The sequence below is a fragment of the Eretmochelys imbricata genome, chromosome 19, assembly GCF_965152235.1.
Source record: "Eretmochelys imbricata isolate rEreImb1 chromosome 19, rEreImb1.hap1, whole genome shotgun sequence".
NCBI lineage: Eukaryota > Metazoa > Chordata > Testudines > Cheloniidae > Eretmochelys > Eretmochelys imbricata.
The window spans coordinates 11,771,616-11,797,010 of NC_135590.1; the positions used below are offsets into that span (position 1 = coordinate 11,771,616).

The following is a 25,395-nucleotide window of genomic DNA, read 5'->3' on the forward strand; positions in this document are numbered from 1 at the left end:
CCAAATTCTGGCCCTCTTCCCTCCTAAGCTTAGAAGACCCTTCAAGCAACAAAAGCACCACGGTCAGTTGCACAGAATGAGAAGCCGCCCCCGGAGCAGGGATCTGATCGTAGCAGCTGGCTGCTCTCTCTGTACAGAACCCAGCCCAAACCCCAGATCCGACCCTGGCTTCGGCAGAATTCTGAAACGGGATCCAGCTCCGAGCTTCCCAACTAGCTTGTGTTTCTATAACCGGCCAAACCCTGGGCCCCGTTCTGGAAGCCCTTCAGAGTTTTGCGTCCGTCAAGAATCTGGCTCCAAATCTTTGTGGGTCTAGAAATACCTGACAGCGCCAGTTGCTGCTGCTGAGGCCTTTCGCCTGTTGTAATCCTGCCCTAAACTCACGGCGGTTCGGGAGGCGAGTGGCCAGGCCACGTCTGAGATATTGCCACTGGACATAACGTGGGCCGCGCGATTATCTGTCCCCACAGTGCTTTACAGAAGGCACAGCTCGGAGCAGTCTCAACAGCCCTGCTATGGGCCAAACACCGATTATAAACCCTCGGGTAACTGCTGAATTGTATCACTCACACTTGATGAATGGGTCTCAGTAACAGCACTGAGAACAGTATAGTGATGCAGCCTGCCTTCTAGGCACTGCTGCCTAGTGGCCAGAGCACTGAACTGGGACTCAGAGGACCTGGGTTCTACTCCTGGCTCTGCCACTGGCCAGCTGGGTAATCTCGGACAAGTCAGAGTGCTCGGTGCCTCAGTTTCCCCATCTTTAAAATGGTGATACTGACCTCCTTTGCAAAAGCACTTGGAGCTCTACTGAGGAAAGGTGCTAGATAAAAGAGCCAGGTTCTGTTATGCGTTCACACAGGTATAAAGGCTTGGTGTCTGCAGACCGTGTTATCAGCTCTGATGCTGGAGGACTCTGGGGTTCTATTCCCAACTCTGTCACTGACTCACTGTCGGTTTGATCTAAGACCTTGGAAGTCAAGAGGAGTCATTTCCGTCCACCGCAAGCCCTGTGTGACTTTATTCGCATTGCCCCTGCCCTGTAAGTGCTGCTCCACAAATAAAGGATCTGCAGGCACATAAGCAAGTACCTGTCTGGCTTGGAGTCTGCAGAATGACTCTTTGGGGTTGCCGTGTGAGAGCCGGACTTGCTGGATTTCCTGGGGAGAGAGGGGGTTCAGGGAGAGGGGTTTCTGCTCTTCAGCACAGTTCTATTTTTAGTACATCAGATTTCCGCCCCCTCCCCCTTATTTTTGTCTTATAAACCGTCCTCAAGCCCTAGACAAGAAATGAAAAAGAAAGTGAGCTACCCCCTTCATTTCGCTGTCTTCTCCACTTTCCTTCCCCTGAAAGCTTCCCTATCTTTCAACTAAGGGCTATGTCTACACAGAAACTCACTGTGTGGCAGGCTGGGGTGTGAATCTACAACACTAGCTGGCCACCATGCACTAAATGCTCCCTGGTGCGCCCTGATCTACTCTCGTTTGAAAAGCTGAGTCAAGGTCCTCGATTTCAAACGCATCCAAGTCCTGGGCTGTTCAGGTGGGTGGTTTTGGTTCAGCCAAATCAATGAACTCCAAATCTAGCTCCCAGCTCTGATTTCATGCACATGATCCCCTCCCTCAACAGAAACCTTCAGTAATTTGGAGACCGCTCTCCCTTTCTCCTCACTCTCATTTTAACCTGGGTTTATTTCCTTTTGTTATGTTATTTTTTTTAAACACACACATCTCCCGCTTGTGCCACCATGATTTGCTGGGGGAAGGCGCACGTTTTCACGAGGATTTTTACACCACGGCTACGTTCGGGGGTAGAAACGGCTGCAGTGGCCTGAATTGGAATTGGGCGGCTCTAGCTGAAATATACAACGGTGGGTATGCCATAAGTGTCCACACCCATCAGGCTGAAAAAAAATTGCACGCCACCATGTCTTCCCCTCATCCGGATCCAAGCAATAAGGAGGATGCTGGGGAGTTTACCTGTCCTGTTTCTGATCCGATGAATGTTTCTTCAAGCCAGGAAGAGGGCCCACTGCCTTATGATTGGGAAAGTCCCTTTAAAAGAAGGGGAAAAAATGCAGCAAATTACTAACTCCTAAAGGATAAAGGGATGAGCCATTAAGAAGCTAGAGGCCAAATCCTAATTCCATTCAGTTCTGTCGCTGACTTCAGTGGGTCCAAAGGGATGACTTGCAGGAAGGCTACACCTAGCTGGAAAAAAGGGATGGATTTGTAGATGCCACATGGTGAGCAGAGAGGCAGGATGGTCCAGTGGTTAGCGTACTTGCCCATGACTTGGGAGACCTGGGTTCAATGCCTTACACTATCATAAACTTCCTGTGTGACCTTGGGGCCAGTCACTTATGTCCTAATTCCCCAAAGGTATTGAGGCACATAACTCCTACTGACATGGGCTGGGCTCCCTGGCCAGACTGTATGTCCCATAATGCACCACAGCCAGGAACTCCCCTGAAATCAATGGGAGTTAAGTGTCGCAATACCCTTGAGGATCTGGGCCTTAGGCTGCTGAGTGGACTCCCATGATGCACCACCTGCCCTCTCCAAAAGAGGAGATTGGTGCATCATGGAAGATGTAGTCTGACACATGACTATTATCTATCTTGGCCATTTATATGGCCCCCATCACAGTTGTACTGGAGCATCTCACAGTCCTTAATGTATTTTCCTTCACACCTTCCCTGGGAGGCAGGTCAGTGCGGGTTCCTCTGTTTTACAAGTGGGGACTGAGGCCCAAAGAGGATCAATGGGAGTTAGGTGCCTAAATACCTTTGAGGATCCGACCCTTTGCCTCTATCTGCCTCAACAGCCTGACCAGTGATTACTCCTGTGCCTTGGCTAAGTGACTGATTTATTATTATCGTTGTTTCCTATCACCAGGGCACGGCTACTGCTTACCAAAACCTGACAGTCTAAGAACCTCAGGGGCCAGCTCATACCTTTCTTTGTGCTTTTCCTTGTGCTTCTCAGTGGGGCTTTTGCAGCGTTTCACTGGATGGGAATTCGCCCCTTCAGGCTGCCAGCTGGGAAAGTCGAGACTTTTTTCTTTTTTATTCTTTTGCCCTTCCAGGGCCTTCTCTCTCTTCGGGGTCCCCGAGGACTCTAAGGAGAACAGATCAGGTTGTCACCCAGACGTTGACTGAAACTAAAATGTGAGGGGGCGAGGGGGGGCACTGTTATTCACCAAGTTGGTAATAATTTCATACTGGCCGGAAAAAAACAACCACCACGAGCACTTGGCTTGGGAAAATTCAATCAGTGGCCCACTTGGGCATTCAGGGCAGTGTTATCAAGGGCCAGGTTCAGATCTCCCTTCTATCAATTTTCCGCCTTTATTGCTCCACTGACTTTAGTGGCATCACTCCTGATTTACATCATTCTCAATGACAGCAGACTCCGGACCCATATGCAGCCCACAGAATCCAAGCCTCTGCTACCAGGGGACTCGGTGGCCCAGAAGATTAGTGCATTAGACTGTTATCTTTTGAGACTTGGGTCCAAATGACCGCTGGGTCCAGGCCATCATCTAGAGAAGAGGTCATTCATTTCTGGTCAGGATTGCACTGACAGGGATTATGTAGAGTTCTGGGATTGGAATATCAAGCAGCTCAGGCTTGAGGTGCAGGGCATGGGGAACCAGGACTGGACCAGCAAAGAGAGATGCAGGTCAGGGTTGAGTTGCATGCGCTGGCAGAACTTGTATGTGGACCTATGACTTGAAACAGCATGGAGGGTTTCCATGGTGAGCAGGAGGGGCCAGTGGTCTTCGAACATGGGAGACCGGGGGTGAATTTCCTGCTCTGCCGTGGACTTCCTGTGAGATCGTGGGCACTCATGTAGCCTCTCTGTGCCTCAGCTTCCCCTCTCTAATAGCACCGGCCTGCCTCACAGGTGGAGTGTGAGGATAAAATCATTAAAGATAGGCAGCGCTTTGGGATCTACTGATGAAAAGTGTTATATAGGATATAGGCATTACTGTGATTAGTGGGTGCACGGACAGAGCTGCCCTGAAAGTCAGGACCAGGTACAGGAGTGTCACTTAAACACAACCTGCCCACTCTGCACATGGCTCTGTCCAGATCTTCTCACCAATAAGCCACCTAATGACCCTTCTGCCAAATTAAAACCAACAGCCAGGCCCGTTAGCTGTTTGTATCCCAGGGAGTAAAGAGACCCTAAGGACTGTGTAGAATCAAAGGGCCCACGGAGGTTTCAGGGCCAGTTAGCATTTTACTCGTGAGGCTGAAGCAGCCTCAGGATCTCTCACCTAGCAGACGTTTCCAGTTCTTGATGAGGATTTTCGCCAGGGCCACCACCTCTTCATCCGAGCACTGCTTCCGGACAGTGTTGACGGCCACGCCGATTCTCGTGGACTGGGAACACACATGGACGTTTGTTTATTATTAAGCAGATCAAAGAAGGAGGCAGAACAGAGAGGAAAGGTAGCCCGGTGGTTAACACACTAACCTGCTGCAGACTCCCTGTGTGATCTTGGGTAAATCACTTAACCGCTCTGTGCCTTGGTTTCCTCATCTGTACAATGGGCATAATAGAGCTGCCCTACCTCCCAGGGTGTGGTGGTGAGGTGCTCAAATATTACAGCAATGGGGGCCATGTCAGTACCTTGGCTGGATGGGGCAAGGACTATCTTTTTGTTTTGTGTTTGTACAGCACCTAGCGTAGTGAGACCCTGGTCCATGACTGGGGTTCTTAGGTGCGACAATAATACAAATAATAAATAAATATTAATAAATACAATTATGGATGGATAGAAACTGGTATGGCTCCTCTTCCCCCTACTCCTCTGGTGTGGGGCCAAGGGAATACATCAGGAAAGTTCATGACAGCAGGCTCTTACAGCCCCCTGCTTTCCCAGGTGGAGGAAGGACCCAGAGAGGGGACAGGACTACAGCAAAGGACAATCACAGCTCGCTTTTGAAATCATCTCGAGAGAACAAGTGACGTGGTGGGACCCTCCCTACCGCTAGCAAGAGCGGTCATTTAGGAGCTGGTCTGATAACCTGACAGGTCCCTCGCAGTCTGACCCAACGTTTTATTTAAAAAGCCTCTTAAAGGAAATGGCTGGAGCTCAAGTGGTTTGAACGTCTCTCCCATTAGACATTGGGCAGCCCAGCTTACACATCTCATCTCTGGGTGGGTTGTCAGCCACGGGGATCGAACCTGGGACCTCTCAATAAGGCCCTGCTCCCTCAGCCCAGGCTGTAGCAGGCTTGGCAAGCTCTAGCTGGCCTAGCCACAACAGGAGGGGGGCAAAGAGCCACACCAAGTGCTTGTAACATACTTTGAATTCCATGTTACCTCCCCCGTGTACTGCCCCTTCTTCAGATCCAAGTAACCCATTATATGCCTCCCTCTCTTCCACCCACTCCCCCTCACCTGCAGCAGCTCGATGGTCATAGTGTAGCCGTTCAGTTCTTTCAGCAGATCAAGAGCTCCGTCCTAGGTCAAACAGAAGCTGCAGTGAGCCCTGAAACACCAGCGTGGACAACCACCCCCTGGAAACAGCCTTTGCATCGCAGGGTGCCGAAGGGGTGATGGGAACAGAGGCATCATGTCCAAAACCCTGTTCTAAACTGCCCTTCCTTGGCCAAACTGTGCCCCGCAGCGACACCCCTGCCGCTTCACGGAGAGCAGAACTGGTGCAACGGAGAGAAGAATGCATTACTTGATCACTGGAGCACCCACAGGTGCTGACTGAGATCGGGAGCCCCGTGGCGCTGGGCGCTGCACAGACACGGAGCGAGAGACAACCCCAAAGAGCGCAGAGAAGCCAGAAAAAAGGGTGGGAGAAAGAAAGGTCCCAAAGGTGCTGATATAGCCCAGTCACTACGTTAAACGGACTTAAATAAAGTTCCGGGCTTGGTTTGCCAAGACCTTCGCCTGCTTAGTGCCATGGCAAACGAGCCTTTCAAAATCCTTGGAACTTTCTGGTAAAGATGCCCAAAAGAAGGAAAAACCGTTAAAGCGCTGGAAACAGCCAGTATTAAATAAGGGCTTCCATTTTAACAGCATCCCTTGTTCCCTTTCCCGTGAGCTGGAGAGAATTTTTAGAAAGGAAAAATGCCTCGTCTGGCATTAAAGATGGCATTAACTGTCCCTTGGGAAAAGAGAAGATGTTTGTTGAGATGGACTGGAACTGGCCTTGCTGCTGCTGCTAAGGCCTGATCTCGTTTTCGAGCAGACACCGCAAGACAAACACATGCAAGACAAGAACAGCAAAGGTAGAAAATGCAGGGTCTGTCTGTGGGGTTGACTTTCTCTCGCTGGAGAAATGCAGGCACAGTGCATGAGACCTGGGACCGAGGCCCAGAGAGACGAAGCAACTGGCTCAAGCTCATCTAGGGAGACTGCAACCGAGATGGGACTTAATCCAGATGAAGCGCCTTAACCACAAGGCCATCCTCCCTTAAAATGCCCGGGTCTTTGAAACCCGCCATAGATTGACCCCAGCTTATCTCATCGGCCTTGTGCCAAATTCTTTTGCTAGCTACACCAGCATACGCCCAGAGCGACTCTGGAAGCCAGCGGCCTGACTTTGCGTTTATGCTAGCATGACAGAGAAACATTTGCTCCCTTGTCTCTATTCTCCTCAGCCCAGGAGAAGAAGGATCGCCCAGCGGTGAGGACACTAACCTTAGGGTGGGAGGTCCTATTCAATTCCTTACTTTGCCACCCATTTCCTGTGTGACCTTGGGCAAGTCACTTGGTTTCTGTGCCTCAATTTCCCCACCTGTACAACAGGGATAAGAGCACTTCCCTGACTCCCAGGAGGCTGGGGCGGTGAGGAGAACTGCTAGGCAGCTCTCCAACACCACTTTCTACAAGTCATTACCCTCTGATCCCACTGACGGTTACCAAAAGAAACTACACCATTTGCTCAAGAAACTCCCTGAAAAAGCACAAGAACAAATCCGCACAGACACACCCCTGGAACACCAACCTGGGGTATTCTATCTGCTACCCAAAATCCATAAACCTGGAAATCCTGGGCACCCCATCATCTCAGGCATTGGCACCCTGACAGCAGGATTGTCTGGCTATGTAGACTCCCTCCTCAGGCCCTACGCTACCAGCACTCCCAGCTATCTTCGAGACACCACTGATTTCCTGAGGAAACTACAATCCATCGGTGATCTTCCTGATAACACCATCCTGGCCACTATGGATGTAGAAGCCCTCTACACCAACATTCCACACAAAGATGGACTACAAGCCGTCAGGAACAGTATCCCTGATAATGTCACGGCAAACCTGGTGGCTGAACTTTGTGACTTTGTCCTCACCCATAACTATTTCACATTTGGGGACAATGTATACCTTCAAATCAGCGGCACTGCTATGGGTACCCGCATGGCCCCACGGTATGCCAACATTTTTATGGCTGACTTAGAACAACGCTTCCTCAGCTCTCATCCCCTAACGCCCCTACTCTACTTGCGCTATATTGATGACATCTTCATCATCTGGACCCATGGAAAAGAAGCCCTTGAGGAATTCCACCATGATTTCAACAATTTCCATCCCACCATCCACCTCAGCCTGGACCTGTCCACACAAGAGATCCACTTCCTGGACGCTACGGTGCTAATAAGCGATGGTCACATAAACACCACCCTATACCGGAAACCTACTGACCGCTATTCCTATCTACATGCCTCCAGCTTTCATCCAGACCACACCACACGATCCATTGTCTACAGCCAAGCTCTACGATACAACCGCATCTGCTCCAACCCCTCAGACAGAGACAAACACCTACAAGATCTCTATCAAGCATTCTTACAACTACAATACCCACCTGCTGAAGTGCAGAAACAGATTGACAGAGCCAGAAGAGTACCCAGAAGTCACCTACTACAGGACAGGCCCAACAAAGAAAATAACAGAAGGCCACTAACCGTCACCTTCAGCCCCCAACTAAAACCTCTCCAACACATCATCAGGGATCTACAACCTATCCTGAAGGACGACCCATCACTCTCAAAGATCTTGGGAGACAGGTCAGTTCTTGCTTACAGACAGCCCCCCGACCTGAAGCAAATACTCACCAGCAACCACACACCGCACAACAGAACCACTATCCCAGGAACCTATCCTTGCAACAAAGCCCGTTGCCAACTGTGTCCACATATCTATTCCGGGGACACCATCATAGGGCCTAATCACATCAGCCACACTATCAGAGGCTCGTTCACCTGCACATCTACCAATGGGATATATGCCATCATGTGCCAGCAATGCCCCTCTGCCATGTACATTGGACAAACTGGACAGTCTCTACGTAAAAGAATAAATGGACACAAATCAGACGTCAAGAATTATAACATTCAAAAATCAGTTGGAGAACACTTCAATCTCTTTGGTCACTCGATTACAAACCTAGAAGTTGCAATTCTTCAACAACAAAAATTCAAAAACAGACTCCAACGAGAGACTGTCATGAGTTGGTTGAGTTCAGGATCCTGACGCAGGGAAGAAAGGTAAGCAGCAGGATACGGACCCTGGACTTCAGGAAAGCAGACTTCGACTCCCTCAGGGAACGGATGGCCAGGATCCCCTGGGGGACTAACTTGAAGGGGAAAGGAGTCCAGGAGAGCTGGCTGTATTTCAAGGAATCCCTGTTGAGGTTACAGGGACAAACCATCCCAATGAGTCGAAAGAATAGTAAATATGGCAGGCGACCAGCTTGGCTTAATGGTGAAATCCTAGCGGATCTTAAACATAAAAAAGAAGCTTACAAGAAGTGGAAGGTTGGACATATGACCAGGGAAGAGTATAAAAATATTGCTCGGGCATGTAGGAATGAAATCAGGAGGGCCAAATCGCACCTGGAGCTGCAGCTAGCGAGAGATGTCAAGAGTAACAAGAAGGGTTTCTTCAGGTATGTTGGCAACAAGAAGAAAGCCAAGGAAAGTGTGGGCCCCTTACTGAATGAGGGAGGCAACCTAGTGACAGAGGATGTGGAAAAAGCTAATGTACTCAATGCTTTTTTTGCCTCTGTTTTCACTAACAAGGTCAGCTCCCAGACTGCTACGCTGGGCATCACAAAATGGGGAAGAGATGGCCAGCCCTCTGTGGAGATAGAGGTGGTTAGGGACTATTTAGAAAAGCTGGACGTGCACAAGTCCATGGGGCCGGACGAGTTGCATCCGAGAGTGCTGAAGGAATTGGTGGCTGTGATTGCAGAGCCATTGGCCATTATCTTTGAAAACTCGTGGCGAACCGGGGAAGTCCCGGATGACTGGAAAAAGGCTAATGTAGTGCCAATCTTTAAAAAAGGGAAGAAGGAGGATCCTGGGAACTACAGGCCAGTCAGCCTCACCTCAGTCCCTGGAAAAATCATGGAGCAGGTCCTCAAAGAATCAATCTTGAAGTACTTGCATGAGAGGAAAGTGATCAGGAACAGCCAGCATGGATTCACCAAGGGAAGGTCATGCCTGACTAATCTAATCGCCTTTTATCATGAGATTACTGGTTCTGTGGATGAAGGGAAAGCAGTGGATGTATTGTTTCTTGACTTTAGCAAAGCTTTTGACACGGTCTCCCACAGTATTCTTGTCAGCAAGTTAAGGAAGTATGGGCTGGATGAATGCACTATAGGGTGGGTAGAAAGCTGGCTAGATTGTCGGGCTCAACGGGTAGTGATCAATGGCTCCATGTCTAGTTGGCAGCCGGTGTCAAGTGGAGTGCCCTAGGGGTCGGTCCTGGGGCCGGTTTTGTTCAATATCTTCATAAATGATCTGGAGGATGGTGTGGATTGCACTCTCAGCAAATTTGCGGACGATACTAAACTGGGAGGAGTGGTAGATACGCTGGAGGGGAGGGATAGGATACAGAAGGACCTAGACAAATTGGAGGATTGGGCCAAAAGAAATCTGATGAGGTTCAATAAGGATAAGTGCAGGGTCCTGCACTTAGGACGGAAGAATCCAATGCACCGCTACAGACTAGGGACCGAATGGCTAGGCAGCAGTTCTGCGGAAAAGGACCTAGGGGTGACAGTGGACGAGAAGCTGGATATGAGTCAGCAGTGTGCCCTTGTTGCCAAGAAGGCCAATGGCATTTTGGGATGTATAAGTAGGGGCATAGCGAGCAGATCGAGGGACGTGATCGTCCCCCTCTATTCGACATTGGTGAGGCCTCATCTGGAGTACTGTGTCCAGTTTTGGGCCCCACACTACAAGAAGGATGTGGATAAATTGGAGAGAGTCCAGCGAAGGGCAACAAAAATGATTAGGGGTCTAGAACACATGACTTATGAGGAGAGGCTGAGGGAGCTGGGATTGTTTAGCCTGCAGAAGAGAAGAATGAGGGGGGATTTGATAGCTGCTTTCAACTACCTTAGGGGGGTTCCAAAGAGGATGGCTCTAGACTGTTCTCAATGGTAGCAGATGACAGAACGAGGAGTAATGGTCTCAAGTTGCAGTGGGGGAGGTTTAGATTGGATATTAGGAAAAACTTTTTCACTAAGAGGGTGGTGAAACACTGGAATGCGTTGCCTAGGGAGGTGGTGGAATCTCCTTCCTTGGAAGTTTTTAAGGTCAGGCTTGACAAAGCCCTGGCTGGGATGATTTAACTGGGAATTGGTCCTGCTTCGAGCAGGGGGTTGGACTAGATGACCTTCAGGGGTCCCTTCCAACCCTGATATTCTATGATTCTATGACTGCTGAATTGGAATTAATTTGCAAACTGGATAAAAAAACTTAAATAGAGACTGGGAGTGGATGGGTCATTACACAAAGTAAAACTATTTCCCCATGTTTATTCCATCCCCCACCCCCCACTGTTCCTCAGACGTTCTTGTCAACTGCTGGAAATGGCCCACCTTGATTATCGCTACAAAAGGTCGTTCCCCCTCTCCCCCCCGCTCTCCTGCTGGTAATAGCTCACCTTAAGTGATCACTCTCGTTACAGTCTGTATGGTAACACCCATTGTTTCATGTTCTCTATGAATATAAATCTCCCCACTGCATTTTCCACTGAATGCATCCGATGAAGTGAGCTGTAGCTCACGAAAGCTTATGCTCAAATAAATTTGTTAGTCTCTAAGGTGCCACAAGTACTCCTTTTCTTTTTACCTTAAAGATGGTGAAGCGCTCACATGCTCCAGGAATCGGGGACAGATAAGTACCATAGCCAGACAGATACCACTTTTGGTATCCCGTTCACTGATTTTGGTGAGATAGCCTTCATCTCGACAGCTACTGCCACCTGGAGAACCTCGATGATCTCACTGCCCCATTGACCTTCCCTCTCATTTCAATTCTCAGCTGAGAACCTCTCTCTTCCCTTGACCTAGAGTTCTTAAGTTCTTTTTTCTTGCCATGAGTTACCAACGTAAAATTATTTTAGTTCTAGTTTACATGGAAGATGAAGGTTAAAGTAAGAGGTCAGATCCCCAGCTGGTGTCAATTGGCACAGCTCCATTAAAGTCAACAGAGCAACACCGATTTACACCGTGAATCTTGCCCAGGGTGTATAAAACCACCAATCACTCATTTGGGCTGATAGGACAGGTCTTCCCCGTAGACCATATGTACTCACACGATACATGCATCTTGCAGCTATTCCTGTGAAATTACCCGCTCAAGAGAAGCGAGAGGGAAAGGTTAAAATGTCTCTCTATTATCCGACCGCCATGAGTCAAAAGAAAACAAAAACGTTGACCCACATTTTTTAAAAAGCTCTTTTTTTCATTATCATTTTTTATTTCCTGACAGGGGGAGGTCACGGTCAGAGGCAGATGAAAAGGAGGTTCGGTCTTCTCCAGTTTCTGCGCGCTCTCTCAGCCCGGCCAAAGGTGCGGAAACGCATCTGCTTTGGATTTGTACTGTAAAGCATCTCCAACAGGCCCCAGCCCCTCCCGACCTTAACTGCGGAGACCTGGCCAGGATCGAGGGAGACCCCGGTAGGCGACTCTAGGCAGCACCGAGAGCCAGAGGACAGACCGACGGGGCTTGTCTGTGTTCAGGAGTCTCAATATGAGAATCCCCTGGATAGTCACAACAGCAGAGTCCTGGCTCTTCTCTACACGTGGACCGTCACACATGGAAAGGCAGAAGAGTACGGATACTGGCAGCAGAGCGAGAGGAGAGGAACGGACTGGCACCAGATTGCATCTCAGTGTGTATCTTGGTCCCACCCCAGCTTTCTGAGAGTACAAGGCAGCTGCTGACACGAAACTCCAGGCTGATACAGCAACTGCTGCGATCTGATTACAAACTTGGATTCAGCTAGGCAGGCTCCATAGGGGGTGTTCAGTGAGACCCAGCAAGCCAAATCCTGCTGTCAGTTACACCGGTGCCATCTGTTGTTATAACTGGGGCTACAGATTTACCCACACTGTGAGCTCAACTGTCAAAAAATACATGGAAGTTCGTGAGATGTCACCCTAACCGCTGTAATAGCAAATGTCAATGGGAAAAGGCACCAGAGGGAGACAGAAAGATTGAATTAGTCCAAACAAAAAGGCCCCATGACAAAACTCAAGGACTGTGTTCAGATTGTGCCTGGTAAACAAGCTAAGCGTGGGACCAGAAGTCAGTGAACCAACTCAGTGTGTCGGAAACCAAGCCGAATGGGTGGATGAAATAATAAGAGGACGAGCTATTCTGCCCACAGCTCCCTTGAGGGATCCTTTAAAAAAAAAAAAAAGATTTGAGACTTTGGGAGAAAAATTGGCCACCCTGGCTCCCACCCTCACCATCCCCCTGGACTTCCATCACCCTGATCCTGAGAGATGTCCTGACCAGAGCGGGCCAGAGAGAGGGACCCAAACACCACCTGGGATCTGAGACTTTGTCTCTCTTCCCCCACATCACGTGTCCTTTTCCTTCCCCACCTTATTTCTTCTCTGTCCCATCCCCCTCCTTTTTAATTCTGTCTAATAAGTCTCTGGCTTAGCTAGAAGCCAAGACTGTAGTTTGCTGTAAGCCTGTGACCAGGGAGAAGCAACTAAAAGCAACGCCCTAAACAGCCCGATGCTGGTACCATTTCCCAGGTCTCATACACTGTGCCTGCATTTCTCCAGCGAGAGAAAGTCAACCCCACAGACAGACCCTGCATTTTCTACTTTTGCTGTTCTTGTCTTGCATGTGTTTGTCTTGTGGTGTCTCCTCGAAAACGAGATCGGGCCTTAGCAGCAGCAGCAAGGCCAGTTCCAGCTCATCTCAACGAACATCTTCTCTTTTCCCAAGGGACAGTTAATGCCATCTTTAATGCCAGACAAGGCATTTTTCCTTTCTAAAAACTCTCTCCAGCTCACGGGAAAGGGAACAAGGGATGCTGTGAAAATGGAAGCCCTTATTTAATACTGGCTGTTTCCAGCGCTTTAACAGTTTTTCCTTCTTTTGGGCATCTTTACCAGAAAGTTCCAAGGATTTTGAATGGCTCGTTTGCCATGGCACTAAGCAGGAGGAAGTCTTGGCAAACCAAGCCCGGAATCTTATTTAAGTCTGTTTAATGTAGTGACTGGGCTATATCAGCACCTTTGGGACATCGATTCTGTCTGAATCCAACACATCCCAGGGGTGGGGATGGTGTAATGGGCAGAAGAATTTGGCCTGAATGCTTTCCACCACCGTCTCCAAACTGGGAGGCCCAGCTTTCAGCCGGTACAGAGCACTGGTTTCCAGTTCAAATGCTCCCCCCAGAAATGGTCACCTAGGGCGGTGTGGAATTGAGATGGAGGGAGAAAAAAAACCCAATAAACTAAAAATAAAGACATTGAAGCAAGGCGGCCTTGGGAGTGCCAGGTCTTTAAACTGTCTGACAAGGCCCGTTGAGACTGGAAGGCAGGCATCTCAGGTTCAGTGCTTACAGTTATCTGAATAAAGTGTGTGTGGGGGGGAGGTTTATTATACTCTGGGGGCAGCCGCTTTGGTAAGAGAGCGCTTGCAGCCCACCCCTCAGCAACCCGGCGGCTCCATTTAGAAAGATCTATTCTGCCAGGTCTCCGACAGCCCCCACCCCAAGCCCTGCCCACGTTCCCAGTGCTACAGTGCGAGGCAGTTATGGGTCATAGCTCAGGACACCAGGCCTCATCTAGCTGTGGTTGTTGCACTAAACTCGGGGCTAAATATAGCAAGTCCCAGTCCTCACCTCAGGTCAGTGGGATTTCATTCCCCGCTATTTTTAGCCCCCCATCTACATGCATGTGGATATAAACACAGCTCCCAGGTGCTGCTGTAGAGAAGAGCACAGTGAATGGGGGCGGCCCGCGGGAACAGCACAGGAAATCCACAAACCCGGCATGGCACGGGGCCCAGCTCTGCACGGCTTCCTTCGACCCTGCTGCAGAGTCTGGGGGCAGGGGAGGAGCAAGGGATGGGCCAGTGGATCCTCCTCCTGAATAGATCCATTAGCAGTGCCCCTCACTGGGTTACTCCAGCAGGTTTCTGCACCTCTGAGGCTGCAGTACCAGGCACAGAGCATGACTCTGCTCCATCACATTCATGGCAACCCTAGATGACCCGGTAGCCTACTGCAGACTCAGCCTGGGGTAAAATCTGAGCGGCATGGTAAGATGGCAGGGGGGTTGGATAAGGGGTAGGAAGTCCCGGGGGGCAGTCAGGGGACAGGGGGCGGTTGAATAGGACGGAGAGCGGCGGGGCTGGATAGGGGATGGGGTCCCGGGGGGGTTAGGGGAGGAGGTGTGCATAGGGGTCGGGGAAGTCAGGGGACAGGGAGCAGAGGGGGTTGGATAGGGGGTGGGGTCCCGGGAGGGGGTGGTCAGGGGACAAGGAGCAAGGCGGGTTGGATGGGTCGGGAGTTCTGAGGGAGGCAGTCAGGGGGCGGGAAGTGGGGGGGGCGGATAGGGGGCGGGGGCCAGGCTGTTTGGGGAGGCACAGCCTTCCCTACCCGGCCCTCCATACAGTTTTGCAACCCCGATGTGGCCCTCAGGCCAAAAAGTTTGCCCACCCCTGCTCTAGAGGAATGCCAGGTTCTGAACACTGACAAGGTGACCAGGATGTAATGTCCTTCGCCAGCATGCTTGCCCCCCTAAAAGCCACCCAAGAGGTAATGAGTTCCCCTACAAAAGCAGCCTGTGTTTAGCTGTTACACCTTTTCAACTACACTGCTGCTTCTCCAGGTTAGCTCGTGAGGTCTTGTGCCCCGGGGCCGAATTCCCCACTGCCTTGCCCCCCACGTGACAGACACAGCTGTGCAAAACAAGTGCACACACTGGGTGCAAAACGCTACCAGGGTCAATGAATGGGAATGGCTGCTTGGGGAGAGTTTTGTGCCCTGATTGATTGGTGCCGTATGACAACCCAAGGTGCCAAGTTAAGGAGAATCAGGCCCTTTATGTCTCAGTGAATTGCAAATGAGCCGGCAGTTCAAAGCACTGCTGACAAGTTAGGACGGCAGTCGTGCTGAGCTAAGTTAGGTCTTCGTCCTGTGTTAGTGGTAAAGAGCGTCCTTGTAGCAGTGTTGGTCCCAGGATATCAGCGACGAGGGGGGTGAGGTAATCTCTTTTATTGGACCAGCTTCTATTGGTGAGAGACAAGCTTTCGAGCTTACACAGCACTGAAGAAAAATTCCTTTTAAGCTCCAAAGGTTGTTTCTCTCACCAGCAGAAGCTGGTCCAAGAACAGATATTACCTCCCTCACCTTGTCTCTTAGTGGTAAAGAAGCAACCTTCTCCGAACACTGAACGAGGAACTTTTATTAGCATTAATACAGCGTTATCCTAAAGCTGCTCTGTCTTCCTCTCTACCATCCAGCATCTATCTAGAACCATCAACCTAGAACCAACCACATCCTTGCCTGGAAAATATTTCTAATGAAAAAATTATGAATTTACATGGAATATTTCAAAGTGGAACAAAATTAACATTTTTTATTTCATGTTGAAGGGACATTTCCCCTACCAAAGAACGCAATTAAAAGTGAGATTTTCCCAGGGAGAAAAAAATATTTTTGATGGAAGCTCATTTTTGGGTGGGAAAATCTCTCCCCTCTGGCCTGTCTTCCTCTTCTAGGTGCAAAGAAACAGCACACACATGCTCACATCCCCTCCTGGTATCTAGCTAAACAATCTTTAAGAGTTAAACTTGAACACGACAGATTCAGAAGAGTCGCTGGCTTAGCCACTCAGGCAGATCTGCTCGTCTCCTGGCCTTATGGACGGTTTGACCCGAAAGGTGTAGAGTCCTGCTCGATGGGGTTAGGACTTTTCCCCGCAGGGTCCTCTTCTTTCACTAGGGCTGTGATGTACATAACACAATTACCACCGCTAGCAGGGTCCCATGGCAATTCAGCTGGGCTTGGAATCAGCCTACTCCCTATTTCTTCTGAACTGAGCCCCTCGATCAGTCTCCTCCAGGTAGGATGCCACTCAAAGCCTCTGAACCATCTGTGGGGATCAATGGAGCTCCACGATAAGGCACAAGTTGCCATTCAGCCATGGGCAGCGAGTTCAACAGGCCCGTGGTGCGGGGGCACCGGGAATATTCGTGGCCTGGGGCCCAGCTCCAGCACTGTTTGAGGCCAGGTCTCTCCCTCGGCCCCGCCTTCTGCCCCCGGGCGCTCCCCTTCCCCAGCCCCTGCACGCCCCCCGGGCAATTTAAAACAGCCCGGGGCCCCCACCCACGGGCAGTGCAGCATAGCTCAGCAGCGTCCTACCTGCTGGCTCCACGTGGCTGCTGGCCCCTCGCTGCAGCCCCTGGGCGGGGTGGATCTGTGTCCTGCCCCAAGCGCCCCTGCGGCCAATAGGAAGCTGCGGGGGCAGTGCCTGGGGGTCGCAGCACTCAGAGGCTCCCTGGCCCACCCTGCCTAGGAGCCCCAGGTAAGCACCGCACTCCCCCACCCCCTCCCAGAGCCTGTGCCCCCACCCCTTTCCCACCCCTCCTCCCACCCCCAAAATCCCTCCCAGAGCCTGCACCACCATCCCCTTCCCATGCCCCCAAACTCCCTCCCAGAGCCTGCACCCCCACCCCTTTCCCACCCCTCCTCCCACCCCCAAACTCTCTTCCAAAGCTTGCACCCCCACCCCTTTCCCATGCCCCCAAACTCCCTCCCAGAGCCTGCACTCCCACCCCTTTTCCACCCCTCCTCCCACCCCCAAACTCCCTCCCAGAGCCTGCACCCCCACCCCTTTCCCATGCCCCCTCCTTCCCCCAAACTCCCGCCCAGAGCCTGCATCCACTCCCTCTGCACCCTCTCCCACCCCCAACTCCCTCCCAGAGCCTGCACCCTCACCCCTTTCCCATGCCCCCAAACTCCCTCCCAGAGCCTGCACCCCGCACCACTCCTGCTCCCCAGTCCCCTGCCTCAGCCCCAGGCCTGCACCCCAGACCTCCTCCGCCAACCCAAACTCCCTCCCAGAGCCTTAGGCAGGCGGGGAGTGGAGTTTGGGTGGGGGGCCCCTCTGGCACCACCAAAATTTCTCCACCGCCCCTGCACTCAGTAATAGGTTTCTCTCGGGTTAGACACATGAGACACCTCTGGCAGCTACATGGCACCTTGGCTTCGCTGTTCCTGAACAGTACAAGTGACTCACGGTCTGCCACCAGCTAGAAATGATACCGACCCCACAGGTCTCCCGGGAACATATGCCCACAGCCTGGACCAGGCACACTCCATGCGGGAGCTGAGCAGCCTCAAAGTGTGAAACATGCCTGGGACAAAGGCTTGTGGTCCCCTCCAGACAACTTGAGGGTAAAAAGGCTGGCTACTCTGGGGCTTCCACCGCAGCCGTGGGAGACCTGGAGAAGATGCCATTTGGAGGCCCAATCTGCAGGCCCAATTCTCTATTGCCCAGTGCCTTCTGCAGCCATTTGCCTGCGTGCAAAACAAAGGCAAAGAAAACACTGCCATTCGGAGTGGCCCTTTACACCCACTTTGCCCTGGTGTGAGCACCACCACCAGGAGTGGGGCAACGGAGGATCAGGCCCTGCAGTGCACAGAAGAAAGCAACACACCCACCATGCACTGGCAATTAGAGACAAACTTTCCAGGGACTCTGCAGCAATTAGCAGCTCTTTAACAGATTCTGTGGTGCAACCCATATCACGTGTTAACATATGTTAACATACTTCCCCTTTTATAGATGCTCGCTCCCCCCCCTCCCCCACCCATTTGCAGGCAGGGCCACAAGCACCAGGTATCATGCTGGAAGGAGGGGGGGGATCAGAGGGGATTAATTACACTCCACTGAGACAAAGGTCGCAAGGAAAGTAAAATATTAACCTCAGGCACCAGCTCCTCCTTCACTGCACATTGCATCAGATCCTGATTGCACTGCACCAGTGCCAATCAGGGGACAGATCCCCTGCCAGCGGGATGGGGGTGGCCTCCCTGCACCTGCGAGCTACACCAGCTAAGGAGCTGGGCCCGAAGAGCAAATCAGGGGAAGCCAGCAGACCTTCCCCAGGACAAGACGGATGCACAGGAAGGATCAGGCCGGTTGTATCTACACTAAACTGTTTATTTTATCTAAGGCTCTAGAACAGTTCAGGGCGGGCGGGGACACCTGTCCTGTTTGTTCTTAAATCTGGTACACGAGCTTTCATTTAAACTCATCCCTCCCCTCCCCCCACGTTCCGCTTTTTCATTCTCTTGTGAAAAAGGTTTAGGCACCTAGTTCTTTCCCCTCCTCCCCTGGATATTTTTGCTTTTCCCCAGCCCAGTCTCCTTGGACAAGCCCCAGTCTGAGATTGGGTTTGCACGGTTCAGATTCCTGTCGCTTTCACCCACTCTTTACACCTCTCCAAACCGGGCCCCTGAGCCAGGGTGGCGGGGCGGGGGAGGGCCAGGAAGGACAATCAGAAAGCCCCACAGATGGGTGGGGTTGAAAAACACCATGCAACCAAACCCTGGCAAAATGAAAATACAGTCAGGAGACCAATGAAAGCAACAGCTCAAATGCACAGAGAAATCAAGAGGTATTGGGTTAGACTGGATGGCTGAAACCCAAAGGATCAGGCTACAAGAAATTTGGTCGTTTTCACATGTCGCCACCAAAGTTGACATTTTGGGGGAGCAAAGCTTTGAGGGCCTGATTTTCAGAGGTGCTGAGCACCCTTCCCTCAAGGGAGGTGGGGACAACAGCCTCTGAACCCCGAGCAAATCAGAATCAGGCTGTTCAGCAACTGCGGTCAGCAGTTCCCTAGGCCAAATCAGCTGGAAGAGACCCACCAAATAGCCCTTCCTCCTTCTATCAGCAGGATTTATCCAGGAGGTTCTCTTCTGCACAGAGCCAAGTTGCAAAATTTAAACAGACACACACACACCCCGTTTTGTGAAGAAGGAAAACTAGACACACAGATCCAAGCTGGAAAGTTGAGAAACACACACACACGATCCAAGCTCTGGAAAGTTTAAACACACACGCGCTGTTTTGGTTTTTCTTACCCTGCTCTTACACACAGTGTGTGTGTGTGTTTTCTTACGCACACAGTATGGCGCACACACACAATTGGAGTTACTTACTGTGTTCTTCCTGGTCACCATCTTATCCAGCTTCTTTGCAATCCTCACCAGCTCCTCGGCTCGCCCCATGATCGCGGCTCCCAAGTTTTGGCGTTCAGGAGCAAGAAGGTGTGTGTGTGGGGGGGGGGGGGGGGGGGGGGGCGTTAAACCACAAAAGCAGCCAGGAGCTCGCCCCCGGGACAACTCGGATCTGTTTTCATCGGGGCCTGGGCGGGGGGGAGTGTGTGTGTTGGGGGGGGGAGTGGGTCGAACTTTTGCTCCAAGTTTTGGTTGCGGGGGCCGCTGACAGCTTGGCCCGGCGGTGGGGGGGGGGGGGGACCGAAAAAGAAGAAACGGGAGCGAAAGAGCGAAAGCAAAGAAGGGGGCGTGGTCACGGGGCCGCCACATGCTGCCAAAATAGCACAAGGGGGACGGGCTAAATATAGGAGCCAAGGTCCGAGCAGGGCCGGGCGGAGGCTGGGAGCGGCTGCGGGGCGGGAGGGGCAGCGCTGCGCGTGTGGACGCAGGAGGTGCCCTGGTGTGTGACCGTCTAGATCAGGAGCGGTGACAGCTGCCTTGCGCCTGCCCAGGGCCCGAGGATCATCACAGCCCCCCACCAGGCTACAGCAGCCAAATGGATAAAACACTTGGCGAGGAGCGGAGGGGAGAAGGAGATGCCCCCAGGCCATGGGAACTTTAGGAACAGAGCTGGAGGCTAGGCACAGGCAGGTTAGGGCATGGCCCTCACTGCGCTGCTGAAAGTCTGCATTGTACCAAGCCCACACCTATTGGCAAGCTCTGTCTACCATTTGCCTCTTGGGTCCATAAACCCAGTCTGGAAATTTCCCCTGGAACCGGCTTGCCACACTGCAATGGATCTTCTAGTCGAGGATCCTGCATCAGACAGAGGCCAAGGCCCGGTGCTTCAGCAAAAGGCCCCGGTGCAACCCTCTCCCATTGAGAGAGAAGGGAAATTTCTTCCTGACCACAGCTGGTGACCAACATATGTCTTGAAACATGAGGGTTTGGTGATGCATGTCATTTTATTGTAGCTCAGGTGGCATGCTGTTCTTATTCATAGTAGCAGGTAATCCTTTTAAAGAGCGTATTAAACCAATCCTCTGCAGCAATAAGTTCCTGAGGTTTATAATATTTAGTTTAACAGCTCAGGGGGTTATAGCTTTTTAACATACTGGATAATTGTAAGGCTAATAATGACATTTGCAGTTATGTATGTAAATAACTAGGTTGTTTAAGGTCTTTGGGACAGGAACTGACCGTTACTATGTGTCTGTACAGCACATACCACAAACTACAACTCACATGAGGCACGATGGCAGTGTAGCAAAATTGAAATGGTTCAAATGTCGGGTATTTGGCTTTTTGAAGAAAAAAAATCAAAAATTTCCACAGAAAGCAGACATCTTTTGTGAAAAAAAATCATTTAGCCAAAAGCCCAGTTTTCCATCAAAAAGAGTTTTGGAGGAAAATTTTTGACTAGCCCTGGTAATTAAATCCCATGCTTCAAGGCACCAACTGATCAGCTATGAGGGGTCAGGAAGGAATTGTCCTGAACTCCACAGCCAGTGTTCCACCACAGGCCAACTTTGGATTTCTCCTAGCTCTGAAGCTTAAGCTTGCCAGGGAGACAGGATACTAGACACTGGACAGGGTGGTCTGATTTAGGAGGGCTTTTGTCGTATATTTCTAAACAACTTTAAAACAGCATCCCAGCTGAAGAACCTAGAGCAGCTGGTGGCCGATATTACTGATAAAGCTCAGCCTAAGGGAGCTTTGCAAAACAAAGGGGAGAGATTGTATATGTATGCACGTGTTCAAAACAGAGAGCGAGAGAGAGACGGACTAGCCAGGGATTTTAGACAGTGCCACTAATGCACTGGTTTGACTTTTTCCTAATGTTTGTTTTTCAAATTCAAGTTCATAATGACCCTCCAAGCTGAGCATTTTTAGGTAATAAGAGTACAGCTTAAGGCAGTTGTTCTCAAACTTTTGTACCGGTGACCCCTTTCACATAGCAAGCCTCTGAGTGCGAGCCGTTATAAATTAAAAACATGTTTTTATATATTTAACACCATTATAAATGCTGGATGCAAAGCAGGGTTTGGGATGGAGGCTGACAGCTCGCGACCCCCCCACATAATAACCTCATGACCCCCAAGGGGTTCCGACCCCCAGTTTGAGAACCCCTGGCTTAAGCCATTGGAGTCTGCCAGCTTCTTAACACCAGCCCAGGGAAGGGGGTGTGAATGTATGAGATAAAACCCATGCCATGCCTTAGTGCTTAAAGAGGCACAGGGAGGTAACATCAGGGCTCAAAATGTAAGGTTTCTTTTATCAAAAGGGGGAGGAAAGGATGGGGGCGGGGGAGGGCAGACATATGGGACTAGAAACATTTTCATGTAGCCCTTCGGGGGGAGGAGTTAATAGGTTGCTGCAGTGTTGAAAAACAACACTGGGCTGCAGCAAGAGAACCAGAAAATGAAACTGACTAGAGAGGGTAAAAATGAAACTGATTAGGAACAGAAACAGATCTGTTTGATGTATAGCATTCCAGCCCAGGGAACTGCAGAAAGAAAACAGCATCAAGGGTGAGAATTAAAGTCAGATCAAAGTTTTCAAAAACACAAGCTCTCCTAAGTCCACCTATAGAAGTGGCCTAATTTTCAAAAAAAGAAAAGGAGTACTTGTGACACCTTAGAGACTAACCAATTTATTTGAGCATAAGCTTTTGTGAGCTACAGCTCACTTCATCGGATGCATACGTTTTCTTTTTGCGAATACAGACTAACACAGCTGTTACTCTGAAACCTAATTTTCAAAAGTGCTGAGGGCCCACCAGCCCCCGCTGAAGTCAGTGGGCAGCTCAGCGTTTTTGAAAGTCAGGTATCTGAGGCTATGTCTGCACTTCGAGCTGGGAATGACACCCCGAGCTAGAACTGCAGATGTACCCTTAATGAAGATGTTGGCTCGGATTCTCCAAAGCACTTGAGCGCACTCTTAAATCTCATTGAAGGGGACTCAAAACATGCTTAAGTGCTTTGTTGGATTGGGGCCTTGGGGTCCAAATGTTGAAGGGTAACTAGTGATTTTGGGTGTCCACTCTCACAGACCTCAAAACGGTCCCCGATTTTCAGAGGGTGGGTGCTTAGCATTTATTATTTTTTTTAAATTCTGCCCCTATTCAGCTGTCTCAAGTCAGATAACAAAAGAGGCATGCAAAATTGCTTTTGAAAATTTAGGAGCTGAATGTTGGGGATTTTATTTTTTAAATCTGTCTAGATGTTCAAAAGTTTTTCCTAGGTGTAACATCACACGGGGCTACTGGAAAGAGGATTTGTTGTTTTAAATATGAGGAGTATCCCTTTAAGTAAAGTTATACCTGCCCCATCTGTAAATCTTTAGTTTTACTCCTGAGGGTAAATGCAAAGTGCAGCCAAGCAGTCCCTTTCCGGGTTGTCAGGAGAGCTGGGTATAAAATGGCTGATCCAAATCTAAAAAGGCAGGTGCGAACACACACAGAGTTGCTGCCTGGACAGGATCCTTTATGCAATTTGACACCAAGAATTATATAGAGAGACGACTCAAGAATTCCTTCACGTATTTTCATCTAGGACAGGGGTCGGCAACCTTTAAGAAGTGGCGTGCCAAGTCTTCATTAATTTAAGGTTTCGCATGCCAGTTATAAATTTTACATTTACAGCAGGGCCAGCGGCCAGGACCCCGGCTGGCAGGGGGCCGGGTGGCTGGAACCCCAGACAAGCAGAAAGGTGAGTGGGGCCAGCAGCTGGCATCCCAGGCCAGCAGCAGGCTAAGTGGGGCCGATTGCCAGGACCCTGGCTGGCAAGGGGCCAGAACCCCAGACGGGCAGCGGGCTGAGCGAGGCTGGCAGACAGAACCCCAGACCGGCAGTGGGCTGAGCGTCTCATCCCACTGCCGGTCTGGGGTTCCGTCTGCCGGCTCCTGCCAGCCGGGGTCCCGGCCGCCGGCCCCACTCAGCCCGCTGCAAGCCAGGGGTTCCGTTCACCCAGGCCAGCAGCGGGCTGAGTGGGGCCGGCAGCCAGGACCCCAGCTGGCAGCAGCGTGCCAGTAAAAATCGACTTGCATGCTGCCTTTGTTGCACATACCGCAGGTTGCCGACCCCTGATCTAGGAGGCCAAGGGGAAGGATTCCGCCACTTCCAGGAAAAATAAACTTACATCAGCATGAATCTAACCTGCATATTGACTAAAATAAACCCTTTATTTGGGTCCAGTTACAAATGCACCATCGGAGGAAAGAGGAGTAAGGCGGTCTCTTCACACTTTGCTCACACACCTTTGTTCTCAGATGCTGCCACCCACAACCTGTGCTTCGGGGACAACGTGACCTAGAAGCAAGGTCCCTGGTGGAAGAGTTGCCACATCTTTATAGCTAGATAAGAGAGTCCACCAAGGACTCAGCTGCTGTAGGAAATGGCGTTGATGGTACATTCGGGGCACTCTGACCTCAGAGGCAATACTGAATTAACACCCCATGAGGTGCTGTCACAATGGAGGGGATATAAAACCACTCAGGGCCATCAGAAATCCCCCAAGAGTATCCCAGCCCAATTCCAGCTTCCAACCCCAGCCCATTCCATTCCGCTTCCCTCTGTTCCCCCCCACAGTTCAAGAGAAGACAATATGCTTCCCATTCCTGGCTTAAAGTGCTGTGCACTGTTAAACAGCTGCCAGACTCCACTCCAGAGGTGGCTGCATTTCAGTTATGGGTGAAGTGATTTCTATACCTAGTTTGTTCAGCGCTTTGGGATGAGCCTTTGTATTAATTATATTATTAAATGTATATAACTACTCAGACCTCACTCATCCCTGGACTGTCTATTAATACCTATGGAAAACCACACTCAAGGGACTGTTGCAGTCACATCACACACAGAACCACTTCCACTTACAAAAAAAAAAAAAATCAATTTTATTAGAAATGGGGGGAAGGGGGAGGAATAAAAAAAGAGACCATCTTGAGATTAAATATTCCACTACAAACCCACTGACAATTATAAAAAAATGCAACTTGATCACAGGGGACAAAAAAAATCACGAGGGAGGCTCATACAGGTCAGAAGCATTGGTCCCAGTAAACCATTGTAGAAGCCAAACAAACAAGCTCCCCACCCCCTTTAAAACGTATTCCTGACAGAGGCTAGAATGAGTCTCTGTATAACCATTAGACCCATGGGAAAGGAGTCAGAGGCAAAAAACCAAAAATCTGTACATCCATAGCGGAGATGGGCCTAGGCCTGAGCCCCAAAATTACCCTCATCTCCCTTCCCCGCCACAACTTTTGGCGGTGGAGTCCTCATCATTTCTAAACCTGCACCAAAATTATTAAGCAACCCGGGAGAACCACAGGGAGCTCTCTCTTGTCCAGCCACCTCAATCAAGAGCCTTCTTTCTAGTCACTGCACTCAACGGTCTCTCTCTAGGTTAGGCCAAACCAGAGCTGAAGACTCCCCGGCGTTATGGATGATTGAAATCTGGACCCAAATCTAGCCGGCCAACTTCCAATTTGAGCCCGGCACTACACAGATGGGCCAATACAGACCTCTTTCCTATTTATAAAAAATATATATATTTCACAGTTTCAGGGTTAGGAAGAAAGGGTGGTGGGAAAGCCACAAGACAAACTAGCTTTTCCTTCTCCGTACCCTCAGAATACCACGGTCTCCTGCTGCAGGATTCCTGCCTGGAGATTGTCTCCTCCTACCATGCTATAGACAAAGGCGAGGGACCAAGGAGACACCCAGGGACTGGACTCCTATTAGGGACAAGGCATCCATCTGGCTCCCTTTATTTCCTTCAAGTATTTTCCTATAAGGGAAAGGGGATGGAAAGCCAGATTGGAGCCACAGAAACAGAGCGGCCTCCTAAGAAGAGGAGGGTCTCTG

The 25,395-nt window shown here is 50.5% G+C and overlaps 1 protein-coding gene across 2 annotated transcripts in view; it reads right to left on the reverse strand.

Moving 5' to 3' along the window:
* TCEA3 (transcription elongation factor A3) overlaps positions 1-19,625 on the reverse strand; it is a 29,792-nt gene extending 10,167 nt beyond the window's left edge. The window contains exons 1-6 of one of the 2 annotated variants that reach the window (XM_077837928.1): positions 19,473-19,623; positions 5,415-5,477; positions 4,285-4,390; positions 2,957-3,119; positions 1,980-2,054; positions 1,092-1,160 (exon numbers count right to left, since the gene is read on the reverse strand). In XM_077837928.1, the coding sequence (XP_077694054.1) occupies positions 1,092-1,160; positions 1,980-2,054; positions 2,957-3,119; positions 4,285-4,390; positions 5,415-5,477; positions 19,473-19,541 (545 nt within the window). In that variant the 5' untranslated portion in view covers positions 19,542-19,623. Of the gene's footprint in view, positions 1-1,091; positions 1,161-1,979; positions 2,055-2,956; positions 3,120-4,284; positions 4,391-5,414; positions 5,478-19,472 lie in introns of both variants that reach the window. The other variant, XM_077837929.1, reaches the window with a different exon arrangement.
* Positions 19,626-25,395: the final 5,770 nt, after the last annotated feature.